This window comes from Vicia villosa, linkage group LG1, assembly GCF_029867415.1.
Source record: "Vicia villosa cultivar HV-30 ecotype Madison, WI linkage group LG1, Vvil1.0, whole genome shotgun sequence".
NCBI classification, from domain to species: Eukaryota; Viridiplantae; Streptophyta; class Magnoliopsida; order Fabales; family Fabaceae; genus Vicia; species Vicia villosa.
In genome coordinates, this window is record NC_081180.1 from 51579261 (window position 1) to 51601059 (window position 21799).

Below are 21799 nucleotides of genomic sequence, written 5' to 3' on the forward strand. Positions count from 1 at the left end.
TGTAGACGCCATTCCCTTCCTTTACCTTTACATAATTCTTCTTAGTGCCAGTGGTAATACACTTATTGACAGTCTGGATTCCTATCTCCGTGTAGCCCTTCATACGCGCAAACTTGATACCCTCTAAAATCCCCTATAATTCCGCAGTAAACATGCTACACACCAATGTTTTTGGAGAAACCTCCAATCCACATGGCGTGACAATCTCTGATTAAACCCCCGCACCCTGCTTTACCATTAGACTTTGCCACTCCATCTACATTAAGGGTAACATAACCTTCCTGAGCCGGAGTCCAGCTAACGTGCTTTAATTTCCTCGTCTTTGTGTTATTGACACCTTGAGAAATAAGGCTAATTTTGTATTCCTGAACCCGTCTCAGGATGTCTTCAGCCAGATTTGATGACATGATGAAGTTAGCATCATTGATCCTTTTATTTCGCCAAAATCAAAGGGCATGACAAGTTGTAGCCCAAAGAGCGCTCCAGATCTCTGTTGAGCTGCTGATGAGATTGATGTTTAGATTAATGTGGATCCAATACTCTAAACTTGCAAGAAAAAAGTTAGTATACGATTTCTCTCGTAAAAGCGAGAGCCAAACATATTTAGCTTGATGACAATCCCTCAAAACGTGCAGCATGTTTCGGGAGTATTGTTGCAGTCACAGTAGTACGAGTCCCTCAAATTCATGTTGTTGAGCCGTATGTTGGTAAGAAGGCTATCGTGTTTAACTTGCCACATGAAAGTCTTAATCCGTTCAGGGTCTGTAAATGCCATATGCTATTCTAATTTGTGCTGTTACCAGAATTTAGATATTAGTTAAAAATAAAAATAGAATTAGTTATTTTATTTTAATTATTATTTAGTTGAGTTTTCTTTAGTATTTGATGTTTTTAGTTATTTTATTGATTATTAAATGTAATTAAATACAATAAAGTCATCTTTAAAGTTTTCAATGCATTGAATCCACGCATTTTAAGAAAATATTTCTATAAATATCTCATTAACTTGTGCTCTTGGGGCACATGTTAGCTTTTCCCTTATTATAATCTTTTTGAGACATTAAAGAAAATTAAATAAAAAATCTCTATTAGATTTCATCATCGTCATAACTTGTAACTTTACAGCTAGTACAATTTTAAAAGGCAATTTGCTGAATTAGCCCACAGGTAAAAAAGATCTTAAAAAAAATAATAAACCACAAAACGGCGTCGTTGAGAACGCCTAAACGTTCAGGTTCGTTAGAACACATGTCCAATCAGTAACAGCCACCTCTTTCTGAATAGCCCTGTCAGCGACTGCAATGGGCCGTAAACCACGCAAATCCACAGCCGTATCCCCACCGTTACTCCGCCGCATCGCATCTCTTGACGACCGCATCTCCCGCTACATCCACACCTTCACAAGTCCCCTCGCCCCTAAACCCCTCCTCCGCTCCCTAGAACACCTCGCCGATTTCCGTTTATTCTTCCCTGTAACACTCTCACTCTTCTTTGCCACTCCCTCTCACTCTCCGCTCCGTCCCCACCTCCTCCTCCCTCTCATCCTCTGTTCCCTCCTCGATCTCATCTTCATAGGCTTCCTCAAGTTCCTAGTTCGTAGACCTCGTCCTTCATACGCCATCCACGGCGACTACAACGCGGTTGTTCCCGTTGATAAATTCTCCTTTCCGAGCGGTCACTCCTCCAGAGTGTGTTTCATTGCGTCGATCTTTTCATTCTCCCGCGCTCGGATCGTTGAAGCTGTCGCTGATCCTAGCCATCCGCGGCTTGCTTTGCTCATTCAAAGGTGGATCGAGGAGGGAGACGAAGCTATGGCGATTAATCTGTTAGTTGCTGCGGTTTGGTCTTGGGCTCTGACGACGGTTGTTTCTAGGGTTGTTCTTGGAAGGCATTATGTTCTCGATGTCGGATTCGGGGCTTGCATCGGTGTTCTGGAAGCTTTGTTCACCTTGCATTTTCTCAATTTCAGTGTTTTGATTTGAGGTAAGAATATTGAGATTTTGAATTGTTCAGTTCTATTGCTATCTTGATTATATGAAAATGGTTGAATTTAATTACATGTGTTTAGTGTTTAATCACATCTACTATGTAGGATTGATGCTGCAGTTTACACTTGCTTGTTATCTTTCTCTTGGCAAAAATATCGATGTCCATTTTGTTGTTTAGCGAATTAGGTTGAGGTTAAATAGATAATTAGGTTGAATTCATATGCTTATAAAGAGAAGTTAGCATTCAAATTTGTCATAGAAAGAAATTGCAAGCTGGGGACATAGACACACAGAGAGAGATTGAGAGATCAACATCATATGTAGTAGTTTTAGTCGTAGTAGTCGATCCCGGATAGTTGCGCGGAGAGCCGACCCCAAAAATGGGATAACGTATAGCAGGATAGCGGTGCGGAGCGGCCACTATTTGATTATTTTTATGGACAAATTACATAAATAATAATTATAAACATATGAAGTGCGAGGGAAGAACGAAGTACACAGAGAGGTGAAGGAGGAACTTGTGATTTTTCTTTGAAACTACTAAAGTGCCCAAACATTGGTGAAGGAAGGTTAGGGTTGAGTCTCATCTCAAATTTGATTGAAAAACTCAAAATTACCTTTAAAACGTTTTAAATTAAAGGGGTAATTTCGATTTTTCAAAGGGGAAAGGGATAGTGGGACAAAAACCGCTCCGACCATGCTAACTACTATTTTCTCTATAGTTGCCGCTATTGTGTATTGCACCGCTAAGACTCTTCCCGTAGCGGCCGGCCTCCACTCTGCTACGCTATAATGGGATAGCGCCGCTATTGACTACTATGGTATTAGTATATAAAGAGTAAAATTCATAGCAATCGTGGTCTTACTGTAATGGTTTTAATGGTCTCCTCAGAGGCATCACGACTGTATTGTACACATTTGTCCGTAATTTGATGCAATATCAAGGTTCCATATGAAACTGCTACTGCAATCACCATTTAGAACCTTACTAAAACCTATAGTGGAAGGTGCAGGATAGGTTGCAGCAAGAAAATGAAGTTGAAATGTTAGGGAAGCTAAATGCTAGCTGGGATGAGTCTAACTCTTTGATCTGATAGATAATAAATTCGTTTATATCTGTCCTTGTTTCAATATAAAACACCTTTTCTAATAATGGGATGATGTATTTGCTAATGAGTTTGGATCTTTTTATTTATTGAATTTTCATATTTATCTACGCAATCCTTATTTTGCCTCTATGAGAGTTCTATCACTACCGGCAAAGAACATTTGTTGGATATACTGGCTATAAAAAGCATTTGTTTTGCTTCCGTCATTTATTTCTAGGTCTGCCAATAAACTCTACTGATAATACCATATTCCTCTAAAGCATCCTCCCCGGGAAAATACTAATTTAGTTGGTGAAAGAAATGTTTTACAAAAGAGTTACTACAATTTATTTAATTAAAAATGCTTCTTTGATGTGTATGTGTTTAGCATAGTTGAGCTTGAGAAATGCTCTTTTGAAATTTGATTGTACGAAATATCAATATAATGGAGAAACTACTGGTGTAATGTGCAGTTTTCTTGTACACATTCTATGCATGTGATAAAAGGTTAATTCACTGAAACTACAAAAGTGCCTTTCCCTTTTTTTTTTTAAACCTGTTGGAAGAAATGTTATACAGCTTAGTATAGTATTCAATGTCAATAATAATCATTAATTAGCTATTAAGAATTAGTAATTAGTTGTCTTCTACCATATTTAGAATTAGCATTTAAAGAGAGAATAATGGCTCTGATTCTCATGCCAGAATTAGGATTATTGATTTGTTCGTGTATTCTATAAATACCTTTCATGTATTACTTACTGATATATCAAAGAAATACAGATTATTTGTTTCTTTATGGTATCAGTTGCTGGAAGAATTCCTTAGGTTTTTTTCTTTGGCTTCCGTTTTTTTATTTTTCCATCCCACATAATGTCTGATCACTCGTCTGATACCGAGTCCCAGCATTCGCCCAAACATTCTTCACCTAAAACTGAAATACTTCAATCTGTCAGGACATACCATGAAAACCACCCTGTTCAGATCACAACAATTCGACTGAACGGTCCTAATTATTTTCGGTGGTCACGGTTTGTCCGTTTGTATCTTAGAGAGAGAGGAAAAATTGGTTACATCACTGGAGACAAGAAACAACCAGACAAGGATGGTGCAAACTATGATAGTTGGGATTCTGAAAATTCCATGGTGACATGGTTAGTCAATTCCATGACTGAAGAGATAGGTGCAAACTATCTTTGTCATGCTACTGCAAATGATCTTTGGGAAAGTGTCTCTCAGGTGTATTCCGATTTGGACAACCAATCACAAATTTATGAATTAACTCTCTAGCTTGGAGAAATTGTCAAGCTGAAGATTCTGTTATCAAATACTTCAATTGTCTATTTGGCAAGATTTGGATCTATTCAATGTATATGAGTGGAAGTCACCCGAGGACTAAGCACTACAAGAAGATGGTGGATGTTTGTCGTGTCTTCAAGTTTCTTGCAGGTCTAAATATTGAGTTTGATGAGGTTCGTTGCCGAATTCTTGGTAGGAATCCTATCCCTCCAATTGGTGAAGTAGTTGCTGAAGTGCGTCGCGAAGAGAGTCGCAGGCAGGTGATGCTTGGAAAAAAGGATGTCATTGTCCCTCCACCAGTCGAAGGATCGCATTGGCTGTTCCTCAAGTCAATCGCAAACCTTTCACTAATCCACGAGGTGGTGACAAGAACCATTTAGTTTGCGACTACTGTGGTCAAAATCGTCACACTCGACAAAACTGTTTCAAACTACATGGTAAGCTAAATAATAGAAAGGCTGGAAGGTTTGGTGACCGCCCTACGTCTACAACCAATGAGGCTGACTCGTCTCCATTTACTAAGGAGCAAATGGATCACCTTTTTAAACTTCTAAAGTTCAATTCATCACCTAATGTTCCTGTTGGAACTATGGCACAAACAAGTAAGAATTCTTGGGCATTATCTGTCCAAGACCACTCCAACCCTTGGATAATAGATTCAGGGGCATCTGAACATATGACCGAGTGCTCTCATTTATTCAATTCCTATTTCCCTTGTTTCGGGTCTGAAAAAGTAAGGATTGCTGATGGTAGTTATTCTAGTATTGCAGGCAAAGGCAGCATAAATTTTTTAGAGCAAATTACTTTGTAATCTGTGTTACACGTTCCTAAATTTGCTTGCAATCTTCTATCTGTTTATAAATTGTCTAAGGACACTAATTGTTCTGTCATTTTTCGTTCTTCCACTTGTGTTTTTCAGGACCAGAACTCGGGGAAGATGATTGAAACTGCTAGAGAGATGAATGAATTGTATTACTTTGATGAAACTCCTCTTGGAAATGCAATGGTTTTGGTTTAAAAAGTGAAACTTTACCTCCTGTTTCGGATCAAGTTATGTTATGGCATAAAAGATTAGGCCATCCTAGTTTCCCTTATCTTAAGTATTTATTTTCAAAATTTTCCAAAAAAATAAATTCCTCACAATTTCATTGTGAAGCTTGTCACTTAGCTAAAGATCATCATGTGTCTTATACTTCAAAAGTTTATTCTGCTTCGCAACCTTTTTATTTAATCCATTGTGATGTTTGGGGTCCTTAAAAAATTAAAACTATTTCCGAAAAAAAATTGTTTGTGACATTTATTGATGACCATACACGTGTGTGTTGGGTTTATCTCTTAGAAAAAAATCTGAAGTGGAACAAATGATTGAAAACCAATTTCAAACTAAGATTGGTATTCTAAGGTCTGACAATGACACTGAATATTTCAACAAATATCTAAGTACATTCCTAGTAGCTAAGGGGATAATTCATCAATCCACTTATTGTGATACTCCACAACAAAACGGTATTGCTGAAAGAAAAAATAGACATCTTCTCGAAGTTACTAGAGCTATTATGTTTTCTATGAATGTATATCTAAATATCTTTGGGGAAATGCCTTATTAACTGCTTGTTACCTCATAAATAGAATGTCATCTCGTGTTTTAAAATATGAGACTCCTGTGCAAGTTTTACAAAATTATTTTCCCACATCTCGCATCATTGCGGATCTTCCCTTTAAAGTTTTTGGTTGTCTTTGTTATGTCTACATCCCAAATATTTTCCGTTTCAAATTGGATCGTAAAGCTGAAAAATGTGTTTTTCTTGGCTACGCTTCAAATAAAAGGGTTACAAATGTTTTAACCCAATAACAAAGAATTTTTTTGAAAGTATGGATGTCAATTTTGTTGAAAATTAACATTTTTTTTTAATAAAAGTTCTCTTCAGGGGGAGAATCGTTGTGTTGATAAAGAAGATAATTTTTGGGAAACTTTACCTGTATTGGATGATATTGTGACTACAAATCATCCAGAACCCAGACTGCTTAATCTTGAATTGTCGGATAATATAATGTCTGAAATGGGGGGAGAAAACTGATTGAGGATCATAATCCTCAACTTCAAGTGTATGTCCGAAAAAGGTTTCACAAAGGTATTACATATTCAATTGTCTCTCTGGAAGAAATCCAATCTGATTTGCCAAGTGAAGGTCCTATTGAAACTTCACCTTCTAGTTCTTCATCTGGTAATCCATCTTACTCTTCCAATGATTTACTATTTGTCTTTTCCTGGTATGAATCTTCCTATTGCTTTGAGAAAAAAATTCCTGACCTTAATATCCCAATTGCTGATAGGAATGTACTCGAACATGCACTAAACACCTCATGTCTAATTACTTGTCATATGACAAGTTATCACACTCACAAGGCATATGTGTCTAGGATTTCGAATTTGTTTGTGCCCATAACTATTCAAGAAGTATTAGGTGATCCGAATTGGAAATTAGCAGTGAAAGAAGAAATGGATGCTCTAAGGACAAATAATACTTGGAGCATCACTGTTCTACCTCGTAACAAAAGGGCAGTTGGATGTAAATGGGTCTTTACAATGAAATGCAAGGCTGATGGAAACGTAGAAAAGTACAAAGCAAGACTAGTAGCAAAAGGTTTTACTCAAACTCATGGTATAGACTACCAAGAGACCTTTGCCCCTATTGCTAAGATTAATTCCATCAGAATTCTTCTCTCTTGCAGTAAATTTCAATTGGACACTACATCAATTTGATGTTAAAAATGCTTTTTTGAATGGAGAATTACATGAAGTATATATGAGTTTACCTCCTGGATTTGAAGAAAATCTTGGACGGGACAAAGTCTGCAAATTGAAAAAAATCCTTATATGGATTAAAACAATCACCAAGGGCCTGGTTTGAAAGATTTGGAAGTGTTGTTTAGAAACATGGTTTCACCCAAAGTCAAGCAGATCACACATTGTTCTTTAAACATTCAGATGAAGGTAAGATTGCTATTTTAATTGTGTATGTCGATGACATTATCATGATAGGAGATGATGTTAACGAGATAGGTGATCTAAAGAGAAGACTTGAAGCTGAATTTGATATCAAGGACCTTGGAAAATTAAAGCATTTTCTCGGGATGGAGTTTGCAAGGTCTAAGGAGGGAATCTTTCTCAACCAACGCAAATATATACTTGATTTACTCACAAAAACAGGGATGACAGGGTGTAAAGCAGCAGAAACACTAATGGATCCCAATGTAAAACTGAAGGCAGCATCTAAAGATGAAGTGGTAAATAGGGAACGCTACCAACGACTGGCCGGTAGATTAATTATTTGTCTCATACAAGGCCTGATGTAGCCTTTGCAGTAAGTGTGGTAAGTCAGTTTATGGATGCACCAGGACCTACTCATTTTGAAGCTATTTGCAGAACATTGAGATATTTAAAAGGAACTCCAGGGAAGGGATTGATGTTAAAAAACAACGGGCATATACAAGTGGAAGCTCACACAGATGCTGATTGGGCGGGTAATATAAATGATAGGAGGTCTACTTCAGGCTATTGTACTTTTGTAGGTGTAAACTTAGTTACATGGAGAAGTAAAAAACAAAATGTTGTAGCTAGGAACAGTGCAGAGGCTGGATTCCGCTCAATGGCCCATGGTTTTTGTGAAGTATTATGGATTAAAAAATTTATGGAGGAATTAAAGGTCTCTAGCCCAACACCAATTAAAGTCTATTGTGATAATAAGACAGCTATTTCCATTGCCTATAATCTTGTCCTACACGACAGAACGAAACATGTTGAAGTGGACAAGCACTTCATCAAAGAAAAAATGGACAGTGGTGAAATTTGTATGTCCTATGTACCTACCTCAAGTCAAGTAGCAGATGTTCTCACAAAGAGTCTTCATAAGAGACAATTTGATGATATGGTGAGCAAGATTGCAATGAATGATATATTCATGCCAACTTGAGGGGGAATGTTGGAAGTTATTAGAGAGATAAGTACAGAATCAACAGATTTTGTGTTAAACAGCTCAGGATAGTATTCATTGTAAATAATAATCAGTCATTAGCTATTAAGAATTAGTAATTAGTTGTCTTCTACCATATTTAGAATTAGCATTTAAAGGGAGAATAATGGCTCTGATTCTCAAGCCAGAATTAGGATTATTGATTTGTTCTTGTATTCTATAAATACCTTTCATGTATTACTTACTGATATATCAAAGAAATACAGATTATTTGTTTCTTTAAAACCATTTCATGAACGTAATTTGTTTAAATAGTTTTTTTTTTCAATCCTGCCTATGTTATCTTTGTTATGCTTAGTCGGTCCCAAGCGCAAATAAAAAGAGAGGGTTGTGTTAGATAGTCTAAACCAATGTAAAACTTTGTCGAATCTCTATGACTTGGATTAAATATATAATAATGTGGTTAGAGTACAATGACAAATGAGCAAGGGACACTGCATTGCCGTCTGAATGCAGTGAAAAATTAGGAAAGGTTCCCATATTTTAGTATGGTTCAAAAAAATAGTTCATGAGAGTAGGATTTGCTTTAGAACATGAACTATTGGCATGTTTACCGGAAAATCTATGGAAATAGTGGAAACTATGCTTAAGAGGAAGATCAATTTCACGTGCCTACCAGTAACTAAGTGAACAGGTGAAAGAATTAGACATTTCAAAATTTGAGATTTGGTACACAAAGTTAGATCGAGAAATAGGGCCGGGATTAATGTAGACAAGGAGTGGAAGAAAAATATTGTGGATGTAAAGAGAGTTGGAGATGAGATCGTAGTCCTGAAATTTGTAATGAAAAAAAACACCTTTAATGTTATTAGTGCTTACATACCTTAGGTTGGGTTAACAGAACACCTTAAAGTAAACTTTTAGAAGAATTTAGAAGGCTATACTCCAAAGAGAGATATTTTTCCTAGGAGAGGATCTAAATTTGACATGTAGGAAGTGTAGCCATTGGTTTTAAGGGTATGCGTGAGGGGTATGGTCTCGAAGAGATAAATGCAGAGGCTAAATCCATCATAGATTTTTTTGTCGTCTTTTGGTCTTACCATAATGCATGCTTTAGGATGATAGATGCTTCTTCATGTGAAATATTATTTTTATTTCCCTTGCTATAAATAGAAGGTGATAGACAAAGCTAACAATTAATTCCTACCATTAATTCTTATAAATACAAAAGGAAAGAGTCATGAATATGTAAATAAATGGGATATCAATTCCTGAATTTCTGTGCAAGAATTATTGTCATATGGTGGTTGTTATGATATGTCGTAAAGGGTGCAGATCAGTAGATGATATGGAATTAATTCCATATCCATATTCCACACTTCCCCTCAAGTTAGGTCATAGGTGTCAATCATGCCTAGCTTCAATCTTAAGCTCTCAAAGTTTGCTCGAAGTAACACCTCGGTCAAAATGTCCGCAGGTTGATGATTTGAAGGTGTGTGCTTACTTTTCATTATTCCATCATAAATCTTCTTCTTTATAAAGTGTCAATCAATTTCCACATGTTTGGTTTTGTTATAGTGTACAAGATTTTTTGCAATACTAATGGTTGCTTTATTATCGCACAATAGATTTCATGGTGTAATCAGTTTGGACTTTAAGTTCTTCACGCATCCTTTGTAACCATATTCCTTCACAAATTCCACGAGTCATGGATCTGAACCTAGCTTAAGCACTGCTCCTAGCAACCACAAATTGTTTCTTACTTCTCCAAGTTATTATATTCCCCCAAACGAATGAGCAATACTCGCTTGTTGACCTCTGACCTGTCACTGGACCATACCTATTCGCATATGTAAATATTTCTACATCTTTGCTTCTATGAGACACAATCCCCTTCCTAGTATGCTAAATTGTTTATCACTTATACTTGCAGTTTAAGGTTGTTGTAAAAGAATGACTTCATCATATGAGAATATTTTTCACAAAATAATACGCTTACAAATCATCTTCGTCATCTTCAAAACCATCATCAGTTAGTAAGAAGCTTTCAATATTATTGTATAGAAATTAATTGTTTTGATTGTTGACTAAAATTCATTGATACATCTTATTCGGTCTGTGAAGGGTCATCCGAGGTTAGTACAACCTAGAGATCTTGAAATATCCAAGAAGCGAATACGTTCAGCGACAACTCCAACATCTACCTATGTGACATCTTCAATAATCCCTCTGCCAATCCAAACTACAATAATCCCTCTGTCAATCCAGACAATACCAACTATCCATATTACTACACCAAAAACAACAATAACCCCCTTCGCCAGTTTAAACTACATAACCATCATTTTCTTCAGAGACATTTCCTCATCATGACATTTCACCCCCTCACTCTAAAGATGTTGTAGTAGAAAACGAGACCAAAGTTGTTCATGTGGCTACTTCTTAATATTGGGATGTAAATGTTATTAGATTGTAATTTAGGGTTCAAGTTTCTTTAAATAATTTAAATATATTGCGTAGTTGTGTTATGACATTTTTTGTTTATTTTTTTGTGTGATATATGAGGCGGGTCATATTTCAAATGCACATTTATGTGTATAATACTTGATTGAAAAAACTCCTGATTAAACGAGGATAATAATTAAATGGAATTCAAATCGTCTCCCAGTACGATCATCTGCTGGTTTGTTAGCAAAGTATTTGGATAGGTTTGTTAGGTTGTTTCAAGACTTTCTCGTAATGTTCGATTTTGACAAGTGATTTAAAAAATATTTAGTTGTTTATTAATGATACTTTTATCTTTGTATCATAAAACTTTGTTTTATAATCACTTGGAATTTCCTTCCAATTATCGAACATTATGGAAAAGTCTTGAAACAATCTAACAACTCTACCTAAATACCTTGCTAACAAACGAGCAGATGATTACTGGGAGACGATTTGAATTCTATCTAATTATTATTATGACCCACACATAAACGTGTGTTTGAAATATGACCCTCCTCTTCTATCTCATAAAAAAAAAATAAACAATTTTTTTTTTATAACTCAACTATGTAATACATTTAAATTATTTAAAGAAACTTTAATCCTAAATTACTTAGTAACAACATTTACATCCCAATATTGAGAAGTAGCTGCATGAACAATTTCGGTTTCATCTCCTACCACAACATCTTCAGAATGAAGGGATGAAATAGCATGATAAGAAAATGTTTCTGAAGAATGAGGATTCTGTAGGGTTATTGTTATTGGTGTAGTAACATGGGTAGTTGATGTAGTTTGGATTGGCGGAAAGGTTATTGTAGTTTGGATTGACGTAGAGATTATTGATGATGTAAAATAGGTAGATATTGGAGTTATCGCTGAAGGCAGGCGCTTCGTGGATATTTCAAGATCTCCAGTTTGTACAAATCTCAGATGACTCTTCACAGACTAAATAAGATGCATCGATGAATTTTAATCAACAATCAAAACAAATAATTTCTATAGAGTAATATTGAGAGTTTATTACTAATTGATGATGATTTTGAAGAAAACTAAGATGATTTGTAAGCGTATTGTTTTGTGGAGAATGTCCTCATATGATTAAGTCATTTTTCACATCAAGCTTAAATTGTAAGTATAGGTGATATTGTGATAAACAAGTCAGGACATTAAAAGTTAAGTGAGCAATCAACACAATTAATTTCTATAGAGTAATATTGAGAATTATTTACTAACCGATGATATTTTTGATAACCTTTTTCAGACATACACTTTGAGGATTATGATCCTTAATTAGTGTTTCTCCCCTAGTTTCAGACACTATATTATCCGACAATTCAAGATTAAGCATTCTAGGTTCCATTATCTTTGCATTCGGATGATTTGTTGTCTCAATATCATCCAGTGTAGGTAAAGTTTACCAAAAATTATTTTCTTTATTAGTACAATGATTCTCCCCTTGAAAATAATTTTTAATGAAAGAAAGGTTGATTTTTGACAAAGTTAGACATCCATACTTTTAAAAAAATTTCTTTGTTTATTGGGTTAAAACATTTGTAACCTTTATAATTTGAAGCATAGCCAAGAAAAACACATTTTTCACTTTTAGGATCCAATTTGGAACAAAAAATACTTGGGATGTAGGCACAACAGAGACAACAACAAAAAATTGAAGACACGACTAACATCCATCATCTTCTTGTAGTGCTTGCAGTCCTCGGGGGAATTCCACTCATATATATTGAATATATTTAGATCTTGCCAAATACGCTCGAGACAATTGAAGCATTTGGTGACAAAATCTTCAGCTAGTCGAATTTCTCCAAGCTGGAGAGTTAATTCATAAATTTGGAATTTATTGTCTAAATCAGAGTACACCTGAGAGACTTTCCCAAAGATCTTTTGCAGTAGCATAAGAGAGATAGGTTGCACCTATCCCTTCAGTCATGAAATTGACTAACCATGTCATGACCATGAAATTTTGAGCATCCCAAGTGTCATAGTTTGGCCTTTCTTGTCTGATTGTTTCTTGTCTCCATTGATGTATCCAATTTTTTTTCTCCCCTTAGATACAAACGAACAGACTGTGACTAGCGAAAATAATTAGGACCTTTCAGCCGAATTGTTGTGATCTGAACAGATGGTGGTTTTCATGCTATGTCCTAAATGGTTGAGGTATTTCATACTTAGGTGAAGAATGTTTGGGTGAATGCTGGGGTATTTCATACTTAGCTCAAAAGACATAAATCTAACAAACAAGTCTAATCATCTAAGATATTATATATTCACATATCATGATAGTCATATAAAAGGCAACTTCAGCACGGACTTTGTTCAAAATAAGTAGCTCAAAAAACATAAATCTAACAAACAAGTCTAATCATCTAAGATATTAATATATATTCACGTATCATGATAGTCATATAAAAGGAAACTTCAGCTCGTAAGATCTTAAGATCTTAAGACCCAACACTCGATCTTGATCACAAAGTGCACGAAAAAAGTTTTTTCTCAAATCGTAGCGCTAAAAGGCAACTTCAACATGTAAGATCGTAAGATTTTAAGACCCAACACTCGAACTTGAGTACACTGAGGGACATACTAATAAACACTAATCTAGACTGAGAATCAAGGTAATTATTCTCCCTATAAATGCTAATTCTAAATATGGTAAAGGTAGAAGGAGACATCTGTCATGAGCTGTACAAAACATAATCTGTTGATTATGTACTAATCTCTCTAATAACTACCAATAGTGTTACATAAGATGTATATAATAACTACCAATAGTGTTACATAAGATGTATATATAAACAATAGGAAGGAGACAGACTAAGCCTCCTAACATTAATTCTTTTTTTTAATCACTCCTATAATTCCTATGTATATAAAAGGAAAGAATTATGTCATAAAGGATGCGGATCAATAAAGGATGCGGATCAGTAGATGATTTGGAATTAACTTCATATCTATATTCAACATTTGTCACATATAAGAGTGAGAGATATGTTCTCTTATATATTTCTTTTTTAATAAGACCTCAGATAGAATTTTTTTTTTAAATTGTAAAGTTTTACTTGGAGAAAATTTAACCTAGAGTATTGATTATGGATGTAAGAGTCAAGAGGAGAATAAAGAGAATAAATTAAATGGGAGTTCCACGAGTCAAGTGGTGATAATTGAAGAGTGAAAAACAAAGGAGTTTTAACACAAGATCTTGGAGGGGGATTTCGACAACCACATGAAAGTGTAAATGATATGTGGAGTAAAATGACATAAGTGATTAGGAAAGTAGCGATATAAATGTTGGTATAATTTAGAGATTTTGTACCTATGGGTAAAGAATCGTGGTGGTGGAACAAAAATTTTCCAAAGTAAAGTCATAGTAAAAAAAAACGAATATTTTAAAAGAATGGGCTATGTGTAAATATCCCTAAATTTGGGAAAAGTATAAGAAAGATAGGAGGGAGACAAAAAAGGCGATGAGTGAAGAAAGAACTCAAGCTTTTGACGGATAACATCAATCTTTAGGGACCAAGGAGGGAGAAAAATCTATATATAAGTTTATTAAGGAAAGAGAAAGAAAGACGAGATTTGAATTAAGTGAAGTGTGTTAAAGATGAAAAAGGAAAAATTTTGGTTCAGGAAAATGATATAAAGGATAGGTGAGCAAAGTATTTCAATAATTTATTTAAGGAAGGATATAATATCTCACCAGACTCTAACAGACTTAACATTAAAGAAGAGGATTGAAACTATAACTACTTTCGTCGGATTCAAAAACGAGGTAAAAGAAAACATTGAAAAGGATGAGTAATAGTAAGGCGGTTGGACCAGACAAGCTACCTATTGGAGTGTGAAAATTTATTGGAGATAGAAGCATTGAATGGCTCATCGAATTTTAACGAAATTATGAGGTCAAAGCAAATTTCGGATGAATGGAGAAGCACTTTAGTTTCAATCTATAAGAACAAGGGGGGTATCCAAAATTGTGCAAATTATAAGGGCATTAAACTTATGAGCTTTACCATGAAGTTATGGGAAAGAGCGATTGAACAAACACTAAGAAAAGAGACTCAAGTTATTGATAATCAATTTGGTTTTGTGCCTAGGAGGTTAACCAAGACTTCCACTTAATTTTCATTGACTTAGAGAAGGCGTATGATAGAGTGCCTACAGAGATTTTGTGGAAAACCCTAGAGGAGAAAGAGGTTAAGATTGCTTGTATTCGAGTTATCTAAGATATGTATGATGAGGTATCGATTAGTGTGCAAACATGAAGTGAGGGACAGACGATTTTCCCATAACAATAGTTTTGCACCAAGGTTCAACCCTAAGCCTTTACATTTTTATTTAATTTTGGATGTGCTCATAAAACACATCCAAAAGCTAGCATCGAGATGTATGTTTTTTGTAGATGATATAGTCTTACTTGAAGAGGTGGATGAGGATTTAAATGAGAGGTTGGAGACTTGGAGACAAGTCTTAGAACATATGGTTGTCGCTCAAGCACAAGTAAAACGGAGGACATGAAATGTAAGTTTAGCAAAAAAGAGAAGCGTTTCTAACCAAGAGGTGAAAGTTGAAGACCATATTATACCAATTCACGCAGTTTAAATATCTTGGGTCTAAAATAAAAAACAATGGAGAAATAGAAGATGTAAACCATCAAATTCAAGCTGAGTGGTTGAAATGGAAGAGGGTCTTAAAGGTTTTATATTACACAAAAGTACCGCTCAAAACTTAAGGAATTTTTTTATCAAGCAACGGTAAGACCTGCGATGTTGAATGAGACAAAATGTTGGGGGGTAAGAACCAACATGAGAATAAAGTAAGTGTAACATAGATAATGATGGTGTGATGGATTTGTACTAGACAAGATATGATTGTTAATGACAATATTAGAGGGAGTGTTGGAAAATAGGCTTAAGTGGTTTGAGCATGTAGATAGGATATCTGTAGGTTTTGTTGTAAGGGGAGTAGATCAGATGAAAAAGAGTAAAACAAATAGAGGTAGAGGAAGACTTAGAAAAACAATAAGAAAAACTATTAAGAAAGATCTCGAGATTAATAAATTGGATAGAAACATGTTCTTTGATAGAATATTATGGCGTAATTTGTTTCATGTAGGCAACCCCACTTAATAGGATAAAGCTTACTTAATAGGATAAGACTTGGTTATTGTTGTTCTAAATAGTTTTTTCTCCCGCTCCTTGTTATAATTATCAAATATCACTTTCAATTGTCGTATGTTCTTAAATTTACTTTTTAGGATCTAGAAATTTAACTGTTCTCATCTTTACATTTCAATCCATTTTAACTTATTTTTTTTTTAGACTCCTCGTTAGTGGGATGACTTAGCTTGGGAAAATTAGAAAGAAAACATATTATATAAGGGTAAAAGGACTATATCATTATTGCCCATGTCAAGTGTAGTGTGGCCCTTACTCCAATTATGAGGTTGCTTACATGAGAGATAGAGTTTATCAAGACAGAGTGTTAAACACTAAGTGGGAGAGAGAATCCAAATGAAGCATTATAATGCATGATAAGTGTTCATCTGTCACAGAAGAGTGGGGGAAAAAGAAAGTTTTTATAAAATTTATTTTTGAATTGTTGAGTGGTATTCTTCTTGACAGCCTTTTGGTCGTGCACATGTGGTTTTGAGCAGATGGCATTGGTTAGGATGGTTCATGTTTGTTAAAGCCTGAGGCTGTGTATTAGGTTCTTAGTAAAGTCTGTCGACTGGATTCTTGTAGTGCATCTTTTCCTTTTCTTTATCTTTATTTTTTCAGATTGGCTTCTTAACAGTTGCCTATGAAATAGGCTTAACAGTGACAACTATAATGATCACCTTTTCCTTTTCTCCAACAGAGTTTTGTCTGTACTTCTAACCATTTGCTATGTCTTTCTCTCTCTTGCGAGTCTTAAAATCTTAAAATGTTAGTACATACAAAGATGATTGAATGTAAATTAATGAACTTGATTTATAGAATTACTTTGGTTAAAAGCAGATTTAAAGTGAAGTGATTTCTATTTGGATTTCTTCCACTTGAATCTGAAAGTTAAATAGAGTTTCTTATTTCAAAGATGCATTTCAATCTCAGATTGTGTTTAAGAATTGAAGTTTCAAACATTTTCTAATATCACTAATTCACATTTTGAACCATAACAAATGTGGTTTGGTGCTCTGCAAACATAACCACAATAGTGGAAGCATTTGACTTAGTGTAACTTGTATGGCTGATTGTCCATTAGACGGATAATATTAACAATGCAGAATCTGATGACTGTTGCTTATTTCCTTGTGTTGTCTTAGGTTCTCATGGAGCGCATTGAACTTATGCTATTTGAGGGGATCAAATATTTCTAATCGGGATCCAATTGATAACGAAGATATGAATGTTTTAGGACATTGCAGTCCTGATTCTCACAAGTAATTTGTAAACACCTATATGACCAACATCCAGCTAATACTACTTGGTCTCAATTCTTTCCTCATTCATTAGCTAAAATAGCTCCCTAGCTTCATTGTTGTTTCTTATTTATTCCTTGGAATTTGACTTTTTTCTTTCACTATACTCTCCCCTATATGCTTGTAAATAATAAATTTATACATGTGACATATCCACGGTAAAGAAGCTCTGTTTTTAATTTATTTGCAACATTTTTTGTCTTATGTTCCATTCACACTAAAGGATATGTGGCATGCATTGATTCCCTTGTCTAGTGCTCAAATTTTCTGCTTCTGTCAGATTTCTTTTTTTTCTTGCAGAGGTACTGACACCAAAACAGTTCCTTCTGTATAGTCTTAGGAATCTGGAGCTGATTTATGTGATTCTGGTGTTAGTTTTTGTCTGGTCTACCTCCAATTCCCACTTCCCAAGTTCAGTAGGATAAGATTTAGCATTTGTGTTAATAATAATTATCATGTAGTCTATTAGATTTGATTAAAGAAGGGTTAACTTCAAGGGACCCTTTTTAAAAATTTGTGTGATGTATCTGGTGCCAACCATAAACTGAAACTTAGACCCATCAACAATTGAAGGATAGAAAGTTGTTAGGTCAGTTGCTTCTTTTGCATGTGCCTCTCCTACTGTGAGCAATGCTTTTTTATCAGATAAGTTGGTTTTGATTTGATAGACCGATTGATCCCTCTTTGCTTTCCTCTCAAATTTGGAAAAAATATTCATAAACTTACTACATTAGCGCAGACGGTGGTTGTTATGTTGTGCTGGCAGCATCATTACCACAGTTAGGATGTTGATATTATTTGCATGTGGAACACACCAAAGGACGAGTAAAACTAGTCATTTTCTGTTTTATTGACTTGACATGTGGGGGCTCATACTATTAACTCCCAAGAGAATTTTAAGCGCACAGTATCAATTTGGAGGAAGCATTCACCTTCTTTCATATTAGTCCACAGAAAATTTCTCTCTTTTCATGTCTGTTTTTTTTTTTTCTTGCTTTGCTGCTAAAATAATTGTATCTATCTACATTAAATTTGTGATGTTTATTACCGCCTTAGATTTTAAGGAAAATCATTTTCTTAGACAGTGCTGAAACAGGTCAGTGTTGGAATCCACTATAACTCGAGGGGCCTACGACGTACACGAAGCACTGTATTTTGCTTTGTGAACATGAATACTAAGTTAATGCTCAAGATTTAAAGTGGTTAGAAATTTGCATTTTTGTGGGACATATTCTTTCTTGCTTTTGATATTTTTCCTGCATTATTGTTCCCTCAGTAATGAGAAACTTCCTCTCTGCAAAATAATAATACCAATAACTTTTTAAACGATTTCTTGTAGGAGCAATGATTCATACATAGTCCTTGATGCTGAATAATGTTAAATGCCTTGAAAAATAAATGACAAATACAGTCATTTGAGTGCTTTTTTTAGGGGTAAAATGAATGAATTATTATTGTACTATTTACTTGTGTATTTACTCTTCCCATTTGCTTTGAATTTTTAACAGAGAACACTTATTCTATTCATTCACTCTTCTGATTTTGATTGCTGTTGTTTTAGTTTTTTTACCAATTATTTGAACTTATACATGGTCCTGAATATAACATTGTAGCGAAAGTTGATCCATTTAGCCGATTTCATTTAGTAGAATTAGGCTTGGTTGAAATTTTTGTTGTTGCGTTTAAACTCATATGCTATTGCAGTTGCAGTTGGTCAAACAATACGTATTGAATTTTATGATTATGTAGAACAGATGAAGTACTGTCTAGTGTGTACATCCTTGTCAGCATAAAAGGTGTTGAAGAGTAGACATTGCATGAAAAAGGAAACCCTGAAACCTCAGTTCTTAGAAAACGGGCTTTGTTATAACAGGGTGAGCCCCTCCGTATATTAACCAAATATAGTGTGTGGTACTGCTTTTGGTTCAATCAATTCAATACTCATAATTTGGTGGCTGTCAAGTTCATTCGTACAAGCACCTATTTGGGTCTTTGTGTTGGTTTCAAACCACATGTATATTTTAATTAATCCAAAACAAAGATAAGCATTGAAATCTTGAACATGCATGGCCTGCATGAATGATGTATGATGAAGATGGCTCATGATGGTGAGGTAATAGTCAACATTTGAATTGTGTATTTTGATTGGTGTCATAGAAAGTCATGCAACCATCATGTGAGGTTTTTTCTCTGTTTTTGTACGATATTTATTTTGGGGGATTGTGTGCATTTGGGTGTGGAAACATTAAACAGATTTTTGGACTGATGCTACTCATTTGAAAAAGCTATAATAGAGGACAGGACCACTCATCCAAATTGGATATTGGATGCAGAAACTGCAGGACTTTACTTGTCTTTCTAATTTTGCCATGTATCCAAATATATCACACTGTTATACAAACCGAAGAAACTGGGCAGAGAGGTTCAGGTGAGAAAGATTACTGACACCATGTGGAAATCAAAACGGTAGAAAGAGTTTCAAAGAGATGAAGACAGTATATGCATCATTTGAAATCTGTCTCCTCTTGCCCCACTAATTATCATATATCATCTAGACCTCTCATAGGTCCTTTTTCTTTTCTAACCTTTTCTTTTTAATGCCTCTTTAAAATCACCATTCACCTTTAAAATTTGAAAATTTAATGTCTCTTTAAAATCACATTCACCTTTAAAATTTGTAAATTTTGATGTGTCACGCATTTTCACAATTGGCAGTCCTAATTGTAGTCCTAATTGTTGATTTCGATCATGACAATTCATTTCATGAGAAATATATTTATTGCGTTTAAAATATAGACGATTTATCGGATTTGAATCCTTTGCGGTCATAAATCACACAATCTGCAGGATCCTCAAATGTGACTGTAGAGAATCATAATCGTGTCCACTCGCAAATGCGAGATTTTTAAATGGATGTGAATTTTGTCATAATATTTGTGGCTCCATAAGTTTGTAGAAATTATTCAAAAAGGATCTTTCTTTTGTCTGCAATAATGTACCTAACTGACACAGAAGAGAAGATGCCATTGTTTGCTTTACTCATTAATTTATGTATGTCATGACATAAATTACATTTGAGAAAAACTTTTGCCAAGGCACAGAACTGCATAAGTAACTTGTGATTATTGCTTCTGTCCAACTAATTATAAGCTTAATTTGTTTGGTCGGGTAGTTGAAAAAGAAATCAAATGCCATCTTAGTTAAGAAAATAACGGAAACTTCTATCTATCTATTTTTTCGAGTCAAGTATGTTATTGTAAATTCAAATACGTGTTTTTACGATTAGATATCATTACAATTTTCAACTGAATTGTATTAACCGAGAGTCTATTTTACATCTTTTGTTGTCTGTTTGTCTTTTATTTCGGTATAATCTCTATTATTGAACAAATTTGGTTAGTTGGAAAGTGATGGTTAAACTAATAAACTTTTGAAAAAGATGGTCCCAATAAGCACTGCAAGAATTTGTCCCTATGTAGGTAGCTAAGTTGTGGGCAAGGCTACATGTCTGTGTGCACACAAGGGCTATGATAGAAGGCCACATGCAAAAATGTATCACCGACCCATCTTTCTATGATAAGTTACAATCATAAATTCCCCCATGCATTCTCACTCATGCAATCCACAACCATTTCTTTGTGCCTAATTTTCATACCATCCCACATGATCATGTTTCAATTTCAATTGGTCAACAAATCACCACATTTCACCTTAAACCCCTTTTCATCCATTCACATTTTGTGACTTTGACATGGGTTGGTCCCATATGTTACTGACAATATATTGTTACAATATAATTTACTTATGGGTAAATATTGAAAGATAATATATACTACATACCTAATTTGATTTGATGAGAAATGATAATTTAGATCCAATTTCTTGGAAGGAATATTATAGGAGTATGGGTTGGCACATGTGATGTTGAAAAAATGTACAAGTATGATGAAATGATAATGTATAAATTTTGAAATGATAGTGTGGGGAAACAGTATTGAAATGTTGCTCCATTGATAGAAGACATGAAGAGGTGTGAGAGGGGCCATTGGGTTGTTAAGTAATCGTTGTAGTGCTTCAATGAGTTGTTTCCCAACTGCAAAGAGTAATTGTTTTTGTTATACAGATCATGCATAATCGATCTCTGAATTTTTCTACCATGGAATGGAACGTTGTTTATTATTGACATATAGTACGTACTTTCTGTAAACATGGATTTGATGGCTTCCTTGTTGGTTTCTTTGCTTATTTATTTACCCTCTCTTTTTACTTTTTGTTTGAGAGAAAATAAAGAAAATTATGTGAAAGGTGTGATAAATTGAGGTAATAAGAGAAATAGAAAGAAAAGTTTAATAAGTGTATGTGAATATGGTATGTATCTATATATATTCCATAGGTTTGGTGGTGTTTGGGTCCATTCTACATGCACTATAAACTAGAGTGTACCCTACTTTATGAACCTTTGAAAATATTTACAAATTGCTTTTTTTA

General features: G+C 34.7%; 1 protein-coding gene across 2 annotated transcripts; it reads left to right on the forward strand.

Moving 5' to 3' along the window:
• The first annotated feature begins 1160 nt into the window (after positions 1–1160).
• Positions 1161–17490, forward strand: LOC131637713 (probable lipid phosphate phosphatase beta). Of its 2 annotated transcripts, XR_009294392.1 has the most exons (3): positions 1161–1983; positions 5295–16567; positions 17156–17490. XR_009294392.1 is itself a non-coding variant. In XM_058908322.1 (2 exons), exon 1 carries the CDS (start codon positions 1302–1304, stop codon positions 1980–1982), a length of 681 nt encoding a protein of 226 aa, XP_058764305.1. In that variant the 5' UTR covers positions 1164–1301; the 3' UTR covers position 1983; positions 17156–17490. The 2 variants fall into 2 exon arrangements, 1 of the variants encoding a protein (XP_058764305.1); XM_058908322.1 differs by lacking the exon at positions 5295–16567 and having other exon boundaries at positions 1164–1983.
• Positions 17491–21799: the final 4309 nt, after the last annotated feature.